General features: G+C 38.1%; 1 protein-coding gene across 2 annotated transcripts in view; it reads left to right on the top strand.

Annotated features, from left to right (window-relative positions):
• Nucleotides 1–16,995, top strand: part of APP (amyloid beta precursor protein) — a 57,111-nt gene that overhangs the window by 4,482 nt on the left and 35,634 nt on the right. For both annotated transcript variants that reach the window (XM_072397988.1, XM_072397983.1), the window contains exons 2-3: nt 12,093–12,292; nt 15,497–15,664. In XM_072397988.1, coding sequence (XP_072254089.1) covers nt 12,093–12,292; nt 15,497–15,664 — 368 coding nt within the window. The remainder of the gene's footprint in view (nt 1–12,092; nt 12,293–15,496; nt 15,665–16,995) is intronic.

Genomic DNA, 16,995 nt, shown 5'->3' with positions numbered 1-16,995 from the left:
GGCTAAAGTGATCTGAATACTTTAAAGAAAGAATGTAATTTACACTGAGCTGTGCATGCACAACTGTACATTCCCACTATACCTGCCTGCCAGGGATTTTATGAATTCCCCCATGTGCAGAAGTTACGTCAGTCTAGCCTGGCCAGTCATGCTGTCCAAGTTCCTGAAACTGAAATGGTTCCTGCTAAGAATTCTTGCACCCATAAAAAACAGGGAGGGGTAATGGCACTTGGTGTCCTAGGTTTAATTATATCCAGCATCGTTTAACCCAATTCCAGTGTGTAATGGACTTAGATCCAAAGGCAGTATTGGAAAGGCAACTTGGACTTACTACTTCACTGTATTGTTGTATCACATTACATGAGCACCATTTATTGGAGAGGAAGTAGAAAGGAAGGACTTTCATTGGATAGAAGAAAGGTCTCTAAAGTTAAGGTTCGTATTTGTGGCTTTAGATACACTTTAGAAAAAACAATCATTCCCCAGTGCCTGATGCTTAGTAGACATACCCATTTAGTTTAAAGGACTTTTAGAGATGACAGATCTACAGGACCACTTTTGAGCAATTTTGAAGTCCAGTCAATGATCAGTACAATCTAATTGTTCAGTCAATTGTTCAGATTTTCCATCAAACTATGTAGTGCCACCATTGTGATATTAATGGAATCCATAATTGTTTATTGTACCTTGAAAGCTTGATGTTCTCCATTAGAGAACTGAGAATCCTGATTTGTGCCACTGCAATCCATAGGCTAGTAGGATTGTACTTCATCATGCCATTAAAATGTTACATTTTTATGGCATGAATGTAATAAACGTTAAATTTATCATTTTTAGGGGCAAACTGTTATTAGGTCTTCTTGCTGCATCAGGAGCTGGAGGACTCCAATGTAGGTGTGATGATAATATACCACCACTATATATTCCAACAGAGATCACCATTGGAGTTTTTCTCAATAAATTTGTAACCCGTCTGCTCTGGTCTGGTAAAAAAAAATATATATATTTTAGGTGAACTGATTATTATTCCTAATAATCAAACTCAACTCAAGTACATCTTACATGTGATATATTTTTCTCTGAATACACTGCAATCATGCATTCCTAAATGTGGGTTTTGCTTGTTGTTGACTCTGAATTGCACGTCTCCAAATAATATTCAGTGCCGGTCTAGTTTTATTACGCCTCTAGAGGATTTCAAAGCATCTTCTGTGTCTGACAGACAGAGCTTGATGTAACCAGAGGAAAATGCTGCAGCAGCCAATCATTTTTTCGTGATGTTCTAGTATGTTAGACAAAATGCCCACTGGGAACATAGTCAGTTTAAGGCTTCACAGCTAGCTATTACAGGACATTCCCAAAGCTTTGAGTCAACTTCAAGGGACTGTTGAGATAATACAAGCCGAACTTTCACAGTTGTACAAGCTTCTCTCCTGTACTGCAATTTAATTTACTGCACACTGTTAGTTTCTTGCAATTTGCATTTTAAGCTGCACCAAGTCAGAATGCCTTCTTAGTTTTCTGGATGACTGATATCCAATATCATCCAGTCCTTTACTCCCCAGTTTGTCTTCCCCTGGCCAACCCCTTACATTAATTGGATTTTAATTCTTTTGATCATGAAGGCTTATCATATGTAGGTATTGTCTAGGGTGGAAAATGAAGCCTTTTTAGAAATGACCACTCTCCCAGTTTGACATCCACCCATCAAAGCATTTTGTTATTTGTATAACTCTATCCAAGGTCCAGCATGGCTAGGAACTCTCGAGAAGAATGCAGAGGTAACAGGGCTGTGATATTTTTAGGAAGCTATATACAGCAACCTGCCCTCCCCTTCCACCTACCGTGATCGGCATTACAGAGACACAGTGGGTATATCAGTAGATAAGACACATAATGAATATGGAAAGGTATTATTTATTTAATCAGTAGATAAGATGCAATATGAATATGGAAGGGTATTATTTAATTATTTCTTTAGCATTTTATTTAAGTGGGCAGAGAGGGACCAGGAAAAGCAAAATATAGAAAAGTTCATTCCAAATTTTAAAGGCATCAAGAGTTGTGTAGTAGAACAGGATAATAAAATACAATTTCTTTGGCAGCTAAAAGAACTCTTTTATTTGTATTTCATATGTGTATTTAGTTGCTGGTCTGGAATTAAAATTCACATTCAAATTGATTACAAAAGTTAAGGAAGAGGGGAAGAGGGGAAGACACAGACTACTTCCAACAGATGCTATAATTGGGAAGCAATTCATTTCCAATGCAGTTTTTTAGTCTGGTTATTACTCCAAAAACAGAAAATGCTGAAGAAATATCTAAAACCTTTTTTTCTAAAACATTTTTGTTGTAACACATAAAAGTTAAAAAGATTAGACATCTGTACATATATGCATGAAGGAATATATCAATAAAAGTATATCTGGAGTTCATCTTTAAATATAAAGATTGCTAAACGATATATTTATATGTGATGAGATTATATACTTTTCCTATATATCCTAAAAACAGCGGTGGGAAACAATAATAGGAATTATAAGGAATTTATTAAGTAACGTGCCCACGCCAACAAACATTGCTTTATGATATAAAATATTTTTCATTGAGCACTTGTGACAGACTACTTACTGTCTGCTAATTAATACTTCAGGAATTAATTTGCATAAATAAATAAATGTCACTATATGGAACTAATTACAGGTGTAAAGTGTGAATGTGATGATAAATGAGGGTCTACAGTAAATCTGCAGAAAGGACACATGGGTGACTAATTATCTTCAGATATAATTTGCACTGTGTGTAGAATAATATATATCATGTTATGTTACAGCTCCATTTATCTGCTAGGTAGGTACAAGCACATCTATCAGAGGAATTATTGGTACAACATGAAAAGCGTGACTTACATGTGTTTTACGAGATAGCTTTTCAGAAACTAAACATACAAAGAGTGAACAATGCATATCGTGAGCACATGAAAATGCTTTAAAATATTTGCATACTTTAAGTCACGGTTATCATGTTAACTATTAAGTATTAAATATATATTATTCATATAATATGTTAAATATTTTGGACTATACACAGTTCAACTTAGTAATGAAAACAGCATAAACTTGCAAAGATATACACTCTTATCTCAAATCAAACACATTATAGTAAGTGATCTCTGTATCCCGATGCGTTTCGCCATAAGGCTTTTTCAGGGGAGGTTAGAGAGCATACTAAACATATATCACAGGAAACGGTTACAATATAATCATAACAGTGGCGCAGACACTGTAATAAGTTTTTGACATAAGCAAATAATTGAAAATTCAACATAAACACTGTTTCTATTACATTGTTGAACTGTGCATAGTCCAAAATATTTAGCATAATGTGATGTTTGCCTAATATAATGTGTCTTTTATATTGAAATAGTTGCTGTAAAGAGCAATTCTTTCAAATCTTCCTTTTCCCTATTGATTACATACTAGGCTTGGCAACACACCCAAACATTTAACTCATACGATTGTTGGGCATCTTTTTCTTTTCACATTATAAATGAGTATTATGTATTTTTTACTTTTGAGTGTTCATGTATGCAGTCATTCATAGATGTGAATGTTACACTTGTACTCTCAGCTCTCTATACCACTTGGGGTCGTCTCATTGGAGCATAAATTGTAGACACAAACAAGAATATTAATTTCCCTAAATAGGATTTAAAAAAATAATGGGTAGTAATGAATCACAGAAGTTTAGAATTCCAGGAGGAAGGATAGTATCTTGAAGACAAATATTACTTTTATTTTGGTTTTTACTTTCATGACACATTAAATCTTAAAATGAATCAGAGTGTTTCTTTTTTTGTTTTGGATAGAACAGAGAAGGTTAGAATTACTTTCTGTGTCACCAGCAGGTGGATTTTTCCCTCAGGAAAGTATGTGCCTATACCACATTTTACTACATGTGTATATGCTAGCAGCTCCAAGAATAGCAGATTATCTGTGCTTGATCCTGAGAGTTTAGCAACATAAATAACTCACTGATAAATATTATACAATGGGCCCTTCTTTATTAAAGCTCTCCAAGGCTGCAGTGTATACACTTTAATTAGTGAAGCTGGGTGATCCAGCAAACCTGGAATGGATCTGGTCCAGGATTCAAAACATTTTCTATCAAATAGCAAATGACTTTGAGAAATCTATTCCAGGTTTAGCTTCACTCATGAAAATGTATTCTTTTCAGCCTTAGGGTGCTTCAGTAAATCAGGCCCAATAAATCAGTATTACTGATTGTAGTAACATCTATACCATACACTTTATTAGGAATACCTGTATACTTGTTTATTCATGCAATCACCTGTTCAATCAATAATGGATTAATGCAAATATAGGTCAGGAACATCAATTATTAGTCACATAGTCACACAAATGATTCACAAAAATGTGAGCAAAGTTATTTTGTTCATGGCATGATTGATGGTTCCAGGCTGGCTTCAGTAATTCTGTAACTGCTGAACTTCTGGGGGTTTCATGGACAATAGTCTCAACCAGGTTTCTGTGGAACTCCAGGGTTCCTGCAAATGTTGTTAGGGGTTCCTTGAGCTACGGCAGACTGACCTCATATTTGATAATTCCTGCAAAGTTCCAAGGTCAAAGCCATGTGGAAGGGCTACCTGCATTACAATAATGATCTTTTACGTTGTTTATAAAGGTAGTATTCCAGGGGTTCTTTCCACTAGCCACCAATGTAAAAAGCTTTTTTTCCTCACTGACCACCAATAAATTGGTTTTAGCATGGGTTCCCAGAGACCTAAACATATTATCAAGGGTTCCTCAGTTCCGAAAGGCTGTTTTAGAGTTCACTCTAGTTCAAGAGACTCATTTTTATTGATGAAAACACCTTGTTGTTGACAAAGGTCCAAGGTGATCACCAGACTCAGACTATGGCAACTCAGAAAAAAACTCTTAAGACATATGTTGAGCAGAAACATAGAAACAGAAATGTCTCAGATTGCAAAACACACAAACCATGTTTGTTTGAACTACAATAGCAGAAAACCTGTGCACCTGTAATATGTTATAACTATATGTTTTGGCCTGAGATCTACTCAAATAGTACACATCTTTTTATTTTGTATATACTGTGGTGCTGAAACTTTTCCACAATGTGTTCAGAAGAAAAGCTATTTATATCAGTTCTGTTCCCCAAAGGAACTTGCAACCTATTATCCTTACCATAGTTACACCCTCGTACAATCCTGTCTGTTTAGTAGTAAGCCAATTAATCTATTCATATGTTTTTGCCTTGTGGGAGGAAACTGGAGCACCCAGAGCTAGATCATGCAAATAAGAACATAAAATCTCCACTGAGACTGTCCTTAGCGGCAAGCAAACCCTGGACCCCAAGGACATTTGGGAGCTATGTGTATAAGTCAGCCACTGCCTAAATTTGCAGGTCATTGTCCCCAGCCACAGTGTTTACTATTCATCTTTTGTCCATCCTTTTTCATTTTATTGTGTGTTGCTCTGTGCCGCACAGCAGCGACAGTGTGGAGGTAATTGCTTTCTCTTACCAGCTAAGCGGCTATAAACATACAGACAGTCCGGGAGAGACAGATCTGTGAGCTCTGCAGAGAGCCAGCCAGCTAATGGTGAAGGGGAGGAATAAAGGAAGTGATGAAGCAGCTTATCGCTTTGAAAAGCAATTGCCAGAATGCTGCGTCTGCATCACCGTATGGCATTGGGGTATAAAACTGTAGTTGTTTGTGATGAACTAGCTGTGTGCAGGAACAATGGACCTAATCTGGGAAATAATGGCTGGGAAATAGTGTAATCTGCTCAGAGTTTAACACAGCCAATAACCAGACACTGCTCTCCTTTGTTATAAAGTATCAGAGACATCTGAAGACAGTGTCTTTCTCTTAGAAGAAAGCTTCCTACGCAAGCTAGATTTTTGTCGTCCGAGATTATTGTGATCAGTTTGGGTGAAAATCTAGCAGTTCCACAAAGGTATTTAGTGATCTGCAATGGCCACAGACCATCCATGATTACTGCTGTTCATTATGGGGAAGATGCAGCAGAACGCCACCCTCCGGTCCTACCTATCCCCTCTTTTGTGGAACCCTGCAGCAATCTCTGTACAGCACTTTTCTGATCCATCTGTCACCTCTTTATCATCAATTCTTGGTTGTGTGTGTGTACTAACTTTAAAAATCATATGCTCAGATGTCTACGGTATCTCAAGTGATCATGTTAATTTTGACTTAAGCTGCGTACACACTTGCAATAATTATTGTTGGAAACGACTGACTAACGGCCGATCGACCGATCCTTTTTAACAAAGAAGTGCACAACGACTGACCAATGTCGCAGACGAACGAGGATTGTCGCAGGAAACGAACGGCCGTCTCTGTGGATCTAATTGATCGACGATCGTTCACTATCTATTGTGCGTACGGCCGTTGAGTGATCGTGGATTGTTCTGTGATACACTTTCTCCTTTACATGTCACTTCCTACATTTTTCAAACGATCGTATCTAGTGTGTGTACGTTATTGGTGGATTATATTTGAAAGATCGTTTTCTTACAACATGTACCGAATTGTGCACAATACGATTGTTTAAAATAATCGTGCATAATCGTTAGTCGTTCGTTTTCTAACGATACATTGCAAGTGTGTACCTAGCTTAACAAAGTGCCAATTGGTAGATGAAGCCACAACCAGTTTGTAAACATGGAATTCATTTCAAGATTGGTTGACCTAGACATGACCTTCCGTGATCTTGACCTTGGGACATTGTCAACCTGCATGTTGTAGAAATGCCACCATAGTGTTTTGTGACACCTAGTGAAGGTAAAAAAAAAGGCATTTATTCAGATTTAGTGGAAGATATGATAGAGCACCTGGTTATCCCTGTTCACTCTCCAATGGTCTCCATAGTCTCATAGTGCAAGGAGTGTCTGATTCCTTTTGGTCTCGGGCAGGAGTCAGAGGAGATACACACTAATGGAGTTCTTTGTTTCTGTACTAAAATGTGCCTTTTTCCTAAATACAGTCCCTAGTTGTATGTGGCTTTTTCTTTTTGAAATAGAGGGTTCAGAGGCAAAGCTCCCCCTCTCCAACTACAAGTTTTATTCTTCAGTAGGTGCATTGATCAGAGGATGATGATGATGATTACAATGCTATGCACTATTGAAAAGAGTAAGACAGAGCGGTGAAAAATATCTGAAATCACCAGCATGTTGTACATTTTTCTTTCATGTTTTGGAAATATTATTGAAATTTAACCTATAAGCACATAAGGCAGTTTTGGTATAGACTCCTTTATTCATTAAATTCTGAAAGGAATCCATAGATGGGCAAAATTAACCATTCATTGGTGCTGATGTAATAGTCAAAGGACTTTCCTTTTTACATTTTTCAACCATACCCCAGAGGACAAGGACTGGTTATTTCAGCATTGGTCAACCGTAAAAAGTAAGATGTAACTGTGAATGTAACCAACCACTCTTCCAATTGTCCTCTTATCTGATTTCATTGCCTGATCTGGGTAGCATCACCCGTGAGCAATTTTGGAAGATCCTTGGTTCCCATGTAGGGTACCCCTGTGTTCACATATAATGGCAGTGTGGATTCGGGAACTTTCTGTTTGTTTGTTACATCACCCATTTATTAACGCAGCCATATTGCTTTCTAGTAAAAAATACAATAATCTTTTATAAGTGGGTGCAGATTGTTTCTGACTCCTTTATTTTCTAATAGAGCTAAATAACACTGGATATGTGAGTTTGTCTTTCATTCATAAGCAGAACGCTTTGTACATCTTAATTGAGAATAAAGACTCTTAGAAAAAGGATTTCCCTACTCTTGGCTTTATGACAGACTAAAGGGTTCATCACAAAAGTTAGGCTGTCCAAATCCAATCCTTAAGGGCTCCAAACAAGCCAGAAATTTCATATAAACAGCTTTTTGGATTTTTTCCAAGCTGTACTTTTTTAAAATGTAATGCTATCTGAGAAATGTTAAAAATGTGAGTGGGTCTTGGCCCTGTAGTTGGACAGATCTACTCTAACGAGTGACTTGTGAGTTGCCCTGTAGCCTTACAGGATGATCTTTAAGCCTGTAGGTATGGGATACCCAACCAAGGAACCAAAGTGCAAAAAAGTACCAGAAGACTGAATCCTGGTCTACATCACCCTGTACAGAGACAGGCAGTGGAATTGATCTTTAAAGCTAAACTCCAGGTAAACCAATAAATAGATAATAAATGGAGTGCTCCTGTTTGTTTTGTTTAGTAGGCCTTTTGGCAATCCAAGATGACATCTGACCCAGTGGATCCATCTGTATAAGTAAAACGCTTGCAGATAGTACCAGCCACTTTTTCCCAATCTCCCTCCTTTCTTTTATTTCCTTGTCAACCTTTTATTGAACTGCATTTAACAAACAAAAGGATTAGCATTTATTACATTTATAATCAGTTGTAAAGGTGCACTGCAGGATGGCCACCTGTAAGCCATTCGGTGTTGTAGTCTATTATGACTGGTGCCAAGAAACCATGCGATAGACTACCTTGGATGGAACCCCAGGCATACTTATTCATTATAGTCAAGGTGAATTTTTGTCTTTGCAGTTCATCTGTGGGCTCAAATTATTAAATTCCTACTAATGATGATTAATAGAACCATATAGCTAAATTTTCAAGTATTTGCAAAATTGGAGAATGTTTCCTTGAGTCATTCTGCTGTGCAGCTAGTAACCACAATCATTAACTTCTTCCTACTTCTTTCCCCTTCAGTGCTTATTGGCTAGTAAGGTCACCTAATCTAGTGACAAAGTAATAGAGAGGCATTGGAGCGCTATAACTCCTGAAAACTTTGATATGTGAATGCAGGAAATAAATGAAAAGTACCCAGTGTGAAGGTTTAGGGGGTATTTTACTGCCTTATATGGGACCATAGGTGTAGTGTAACATATAACATATGCCTTATTGATTCATATGAAGTGTGAATATTACGTCCGCCTTGAAAATATTGTGTGTAGGTGTCTGAGTTCCTCTTGTCTATTGTATGAAAGAACTGCAGAAAGTTTGCTTTGCCCACGTCAAATTTAGCTCCTAAAACGATTTGAAACACTAAAGACTGAAGCTTTTAGATGCAGGAAAAATATAAGGATTAAGCATTTAAATGGTTTGCTCGACTTTGTCAGGTAAACTGTTGGAGTTTAGGACATCAAAGAAATGAAAAGTAACCCCAGAGGCTGCTTGGGTTATTATTTTAAAAACCTGCTGGGAACAAGTGTTGCACTTAGTTACAGCTCTTTAATGAATCCTGACCAAAAGGAAGGAAAAAAAAAGCTCTCAAGAATAATTGATTACTTGATTTCTTTTAACAGCTTTCAAAAATGATATTTCCATTATCCTTGGTGTGGAATGGAGGGATTAATACACAAGATTTTAGCAATTTCCCAAGAGAAGCAGATGCTCCTGGGCTATTACTTGAATATTCAAATTCCTGATCTGCTGTTAGTCTTGCCAAGCTGTGATACAGCTTTTAGCCAAGTTGCATAACTTTTCTTTAACGCTTTGCTGTCTGGTCCTTGCTGTTAACTTATTAAATAATAAATATTAGGTACATAGTAAAAAAAGAACATCATTCACCCACTCATGGTTGGGTCAGGGAGCGTTTCCTATGTTTGCAGGTGTCCCCTATGCCTGTTCATGTGAAGGATAAGTTAGCCATGACTCATTTTCCTTGCCAAGCTGGTTCTATCCGCATTCATTATCATCATAGGTACATGTTTTGTATGATTATCCAACAAAGGTTTATCTTAGATGTAGGGTTGGACGGGAATGGCATAAATGTTCATATTGTGATATGGTGGGGAATAGCCTGCCCAGAGAGAAGGTTGTTATCAAAATAAGTCTCTTTATATTGCTTTCTAAACAAAAATAGAAATGCTTTCTTCAGCATACATGAAAAACTAATTGAAAAGGCAGCTTACATGAGCTGCAAACAGGTGAGTGCAAAAGTCCATAAATTAAATCAGCATAGATGAACAGCCACAGCAGCTTTCCTTTACAAACAGCACAGACTGCACAAAGGCTTGGTTGCAGCCTACATGCTGCTTTTCCACTTCCTCTCCCATGGTAGCACACCTGTGCTCTTACAGCAGACCTGCAGTTCGCTGCAGACAAACCACTGAGTGTACCCAGGTTGGAATGGGAAGGTCCACCAATTACCTTCCTTCCTTCCCATTCCAAAGTCCAGGGCACTGATATTTTCTAAAACACAGCAACCGTAGCAGGGTTGCCTCCATTTTCCTGGATTCTTTCCCCAGTGCACACCTGGTTTTAAAGTGACCCATGCTCCATACCCTGGGGAAATAAATCTTCCATCCAGGACCAAATCCCTGCAATACTGTACAATATATTTTGGTATATAAATGTTTCACATACAGGCAACTTTGGTTGCTCAGGTCTTCCTCTTCTTCAAGACCATCAAATAGAAGACAAATTCTTCATCAGCCAGATTCTGTGAGATGTGCCTACCCATGGCTAACTGATGTAGCCACCTTCTGATTCAGAAAGCTAGAAATTGTTTAATTGGAAGAGCTTCTGGGAATCTGTGATAAATTAAGATCTGCAGTACCAATCATTTTATAAATAATGTATCTGTTCCCACCCCCTTCCCACATCATGCTTACATCAGTACATTACAGAAGATATTAAAATTGTCTCCAGCCAAAAATAGTCTCCAGCCAAAACATTTATGGTGGGAATAAAAAAAACAAAGATTATTTGTTATTTTTTTTCTCTTGTTTCTCTCCCCCTTGAATATTAGCTCTGCCTTGTGGGGAAAGATATTGAATATATATATTGAATTGCTGCCTATGTCGTCCCCTTCTATCTAGAGTCAGAGACATGATGTAATAGGAACTCTTCCCAATGGGGGACATAGACAGAAATAAAAATCTGAATTTATCTGGTATTTAATTTGGTTTCTATAATACAAGCATGGGATGTGGTAAGTGGTATGTAGAGCCTTTTCTTGTGTTCTAATATAAGAGGCTTTGCTTTGAACATATCCCTATAGCAGTTACCCTAATCTAAGCAATACTTCTGCACACACCAGCAAACTGCTTTAATGAGGGGAAACTCTTATGCAGGATTAGGAGAATAAACTGACCTTTCCAGGAATGTCAATTACTTAGGTCCTCTGCAGCTTTCACAGTTTTTTCTTGTTGACCTCCACACCACTAATCTTGTAGGTGCAAAGCGGAATAATCGAGAACTGCAGGGAATGCCAGGAGGTGAACAGTTCAGAAGTGTTTCTCACATTGGATTAGATTTTGGCACAGACAGTAGGGAATAAAAACATTCTCAGACTTCCTCTACATTATTGGCTGTAGCTTGTGATATTTCTATAGAGACGGGGTCACTTTACAGAAGCAAAGTATTTACATATACCAGAGAAAAGTGGAGGAGGGATAAAACTCTTCTTGGCTTTCTTTTCTTACTGTCTGGGTGCTATTGGGGATACCTTCTTCTGTCATGAAAACATAAAAAAATTTGAAAAGAAACCTCATCCAAGGTTAGAAAAAATTCAGTCACCAGAACATTTGCCCTTCCAATTATTTCCAATTATATATACTGCAATCATTTCCAAAATTCATGTTGTTCTTCTTAAAGTCCTGTGAGCTTGAGAGTTTTGTGCTGCAGCCAGCACTAGTCAATGGAAATTGGAAACCAAAATATGTATGCAGGATTTGTAATGTGTTGTACTGTCACCAAAGTTTCACTGTTTAGAGTGGGAGGACCAGGCTCTATATACCAGAATATTTTTGCACACTTTAAATACTTTGAAAAGTAGATCAGGCAATGTGGATTATATAGTTGGAATTTAAATTGTTTTTCCCCACACCCGTTTCATGGCTTTTTATTTGTACCTATGGATAAGACTGGCCAGCAATAGAATTCTGAATACATTTGTCCACCTCAACGGCACCTAGGAAAATTGGAGTAACACTGATCTGTTGCTGTTTCTTGGTTCTTCTGTTCACTGTAATAATGTACACTGAAATAATGTCCTTTGTATTACAGCGATGACAAGAATGCACAAGCTCGCCAAGAAGAAGAAGAGGATGTGGTAGAAGTAGAGGAGGAAGAGGTTGATGACGATGAGGATGATGGTGAGGATGTGGAGGAGCCTGAAGAAATCTTTGAAGAAGCCACCGAGAGAACCACAAGCATTGCCACAACCACTACCACCACCACAGAATCTGTAGAAGAGGTTGTAAGAGGTATTTGTAGAACCAAGATTTTCAATTTTATCAATAATCTGTTTATTCAATTTTGAAATCAGTGGTGATGAGGATCCTATTCAGTTTCCTTAACTGCTGCTGTTGAGAATGTGTTTTGAATTAAGTAGGGCATTAGAATTAGAGTCACATCTCTATTTTCTGGGAAAATCAGTGGGTGGGCATGTGACGCTCACATTTTTGTTTCATTGTAACTGCTTAAATGGTAATGTCTGATTGAGGGAGCATGTGATCTTTACTCCAGCTGACCTCTTCCTTAAAAGTAAAAAGGTAAGTAATGGTTTATCAGGTTTTTTTTTTTTTTTTGCTGTCTTTATCCCAGTGGGGACATTTTCCCTTTTTTTATTCCTGTGCTGAGGGTACAACAAGTTATAAGGGCAGACCTCTACATAGTAAAAAAAATAATTTTTTCCTTAGAGAGTTTTTTGGAAACGTTTGTCCCCATTGCAGTACTTTCCCTCTTTTTTTGGCAACCCAGGTTTTGAATTTTTCCCTCTTGGTGCCAATGGACCTTAAACTAAACAAAGAAGGGAAATCTCCCCATTGGGAAAAGAGCAGTAAAATAATTTACCCTTCCCACTCTTTCCAAATATAAAAATACATTTACATGTACTAATGCTTACTTTCATGTGTTTTTGTCTGAAGTTTAATTTTTTATCTTTATTGACATTCACCCAATAAAATGCATTTGTAGAGTATTGCATTTTTGAAGAGTTTTGGACATCTCGAAGCACAGAAATATAAAAGGTTTTGGCTTTCAACTATTGCTTTGCTACAAAAATTAGAGTAAAGCTGCGTACACACGTCAGATTTTTCTCGCCCGATAATCGGGATCGGCCAGATATCGGGTGAGAATCTGGCGTGTGTACAGTCGGCGTCATTCATCGTCGTGGATCCGTCCTGGCGGATCCACGAACGATGAACGACGACCGATCCTAATGCAAGGGAAGGGGGAGAGTGCGCAGCAGGGTGCCGCTCTGTCGCTCTCCCCCTCTCCATAGAGCAGAACGGTGCTGTATGTACAGCACCGTTCATGCATCGTGTAGTCCCTTGTCGTTGGAAAGGATCGTGAAAGATCCTTTCCAACGACAAAAATTGCACGTGTGTACGCAGCTTTAGAGTAACTTCATCTGAGATGATTTGTCTGGAGTTGTATTAGAACAGAGGTGAAAGCAGGGTAAAAACTTTTTTTTTGTTTCTCTTGTTAGTCAGTATGTTCATCTACTTTGTTTTTCTTCTTAAATCAAAGGCTAGGGTTAATGCTTGAACAAATACTAGATTTTTGTTGCTTAAGGCAGTTGTATATGATTGTCTTTGTCAAAAATCTAGAATTTGCTTTTAAAGAGGTTGTATCAAAGATTCACCATGTAAGATGGCTAAACAACAGACTACCAAGGACAATTAATGTTTGACAATGCAGTAGGGTGTCTCCCACTTGTCCACTCTCTCCAAAAAACAGAGCAGGAACAGTAGCTTAACAACGTGTCTGTACAATGCAATGCTTGTTCATTCTTAGTGTTGCCCAAATCGATCACCATCAAATATTTCCAGGGCAATTGTTGATTGCCTGGATGAGGCTTTAGTTATTATTATCTGTGAGACCACCTGCTGTCAGGGGATGACTTTTGGGTTCTTCCTCACATACATTCAGAGGCAAAGAATGTTAACTGGTCAGTATTCTCCCTAATTTAAGCTGGTTGGGAAGAAGCTGTAGGCTAGTGGTGTTTTCAGTCATTTTATCGAGGCAGATCCTTTACCTAAAAATTAAAACTTGGCTAATAAGGATTCATAAGAACAGTTTTTTGTGTTAGAGCAGCCAAATAATGTATTGTTAGTAGATAAATTCCAATTAGAAGCAGCAGGACCCTTTAACACATGTTATAATACCAAGGCACCGTCTGTAGTTCTAGCTATTATCATCACATATCCTGCCAACCTCTACCTATTCTGATCATGGAATAACACTGATGGTGTCATCTGGGGTGGGGTATTGGAACAGAAGGAGCTCCATTGCACCTCCACTAGTAGGGTGGACCCTTAACACCTTCACCTTGTGGACAACAATGTGGGCATTCTAGCTAACGTTTTTATACTATTTCACACAAAAGAAAGCCTGAGTCTAGATCCACGTTAAGGCCTTACTCCTCTTGATGTAACAAGCTAGATGACAGCCTATTCATACCATTGTGTTGCAGAAACTCACATTAAATTGTTGTTATAATGGCACCCCAAACCATCTGCAAAATGCATGTGCAGTATATCACAGCATAGCACATGATAATATATAGTCCACTGTTGTATATTTTGTTCTATTGATTTATAAGAGCTTTTATAGAAACAAAATGTACGGCGAGGTATGCATTGCAGCACAAAGTGTTGTGGTATGAATGGGCTCGAATAATAAGTGTTCTCTTCCATTGTTATTGCCAAGTATTTTGCAATGTCATGCTGTACTGATAGTGGAGATGGTGGTTATCTCTGCAGTCCCACAATGGAGCAGAAATTCAAGGAAAATTTCTGTTCTGCCAGAATGTATCTGGCTGCTGGTTGGTTTCGAAATCCAGAGGTCAGAGTATGAAGATTACTACAGGGACCTGGATTTAATCATCAAAGTTGGGTGGCATGTATTTACAGGGATCTCTTACACATGAGAACTATCACGCACAACTGTCGTCTTTGAGTGTTTGGAAAGAGTTTATAGCAGGCAGTTTGTGTTGATAATTGTAAATGTAAATGGTTCTTTCTAGTGAATTGTAATAATCTCATGCCATTTTCTTCCTATAAAGCAAATTGTCTTTGTGGTTTGAAAATATGGCGTTAATTGGCAGTGCCGTAGCACAGCTGTGTGCGCATCTTGAAAGCTATTTTAAAATGCACCACAGTGTGCACATTCATCCTAGCTCTGACTCTGTTCTCTTCCTTAAAGATGTAGTTCACCCACAATATTAGTTTAGGTAGACTCCATTGGAGAGATTGTCACGCTAGAATTTGTCTGCGCTCTCCAGATAATATGTATTGGCTTTCCTCTATTCTGTGGATTTCGATATAGGTCTAGGCACTCACCCTAAACATAATATTGGTATTAGATGGACCTGACTTTTTAAACTTGGTGAAAATTGTTATAGCTGTGTTTATATGCCATTCTGCTCTCAAACTAAATTGGATTCCTCCGCATTTTGCAAATAGAAGTGTGTTCTGAGCAAGCTGAGACTGGCCCTTGCCGAGCAATGATCCCCCGATGGTACTATGATGTCACGGAGAGGAAATGTGTTCCGTTCATATATGGAGGCTGTGGCGGAAACCGCAACAACTTTGATTCCGAGGAATACTGCCTGGCAGTTTGTGGCAACGTCAGTAAGTGGACATCCCTGGCCTGTGGCAGTCTGTTGCCACAGTCTCTGCTCCCAATAACTAGTTATTTCTAGGAATCAGCCTGCCCTATAACTAACCTTACCAGTCCTTGTGTTAACCTTTTCTGTAACCCGTGTGTCTTATTAATGGCTTTCTGTGGAAGCACGAAAATCAGCCAGTCTGCATTCCATGGGGGGAATTTACAAAGACGATGCAGAGTCATACAAAGGCTATCCAGTGCAGATTTTATCAAGATCTTTATTAATATTTTATCAATATCAAGATTCATAGATGTTATTTATCTGGTTTTGATTGTGTATTCCTGCACAACTTCATCCAAAATTCAGCATTATCTACCAATGCAAAAGTTTATCTCTTCACTGGCAACATCTTTTTTTCGCTTGAAATAGGTGCATAATAATTCTCTTATCCGGGGTAAATTGTAATGCTGTCTGTGTCCATTTGAACTCTCTCCTTATTTTCTGCTCTTTCTTGACCTTGAAAGAACAGTTAAAGGAAAAGCCTAAAGGAAGGTATGTGTACAAATGAAGGGTGACAACCCCTACGTTGGCAAGGTGCGGACTCTCCTTAAAAGATTTGTTGCACTCAGAGGTCATTATTCTGCTTTTTGAATAATGTTGAGTATTTAGCTTCAATCGGATATAATTTATGGCCTTCAGCAATAGCATGCAATTGTTGTAAGTTATTATTAGTAAATTATCCTTGTGGCTTCCTAATGCATCCATTAAAGAGCCAAACAAGAGATTACCACTTCTTTTGCTTTCAAAAGTCATGTTTTGTAGAGTACAGGAACAGGAGTTCTGATGGAGGCTGATGCCATGTATTCAATTTTAGTGCTGGCATTGGTTTTGTCACTAGTGTGAAGAATAAAGAAAAGTAAGTTGGAAGATAATTCACCACATCCTATTCTGCACTGCCCCTCGCAGCACATGTCTTTGTAAATTACCCCGTGTGTTGACTAACGGTTTGGATGTGCACTTTAAGGCACTAACACTCTCTGCCTTTGGGACTGTTTGAAAGCTGCATCTTTTCAGTAGTTTGCCTTCAGCAGGAAAATTATTGTTCCTGTGGTCCTCTGGAAGAGTTTGTGTGTGGAAATTTATGAAGATGCACTTAGCAAAGCTAATTAAGGTGATAAATGCTGAAATTAACTTCATATTTTATGTGAATGGAGCGGGGTGGATTTGTCGTTGGGAAATAGGTTGTGATAGTAATGGAAAACATATTAGAGAAAAATCATATTTTACTGGTAGCCGTCAAGAACTTTTACATTCTTTCCACTTGTTAATACACTTTAAATTATATTGCTCCTT

This window comes from Pyxicephalus adspersus, chromosome 1 (assembly GCF_032062135.1).
Source record: "Pyxicephalus adspersus chromosome 1, UCB_Pads_2.0, whole genome shotgun sequence".
NCBI lineage: Eukaryota > Metazoa > Chordata > Amphibia > Anura > Pyxicephalidae > Pyxicephalus > Pyxicephalus adspersus.
This window is presented reverse-complemented; position numbering and strand designations above follow the sequence as displayed.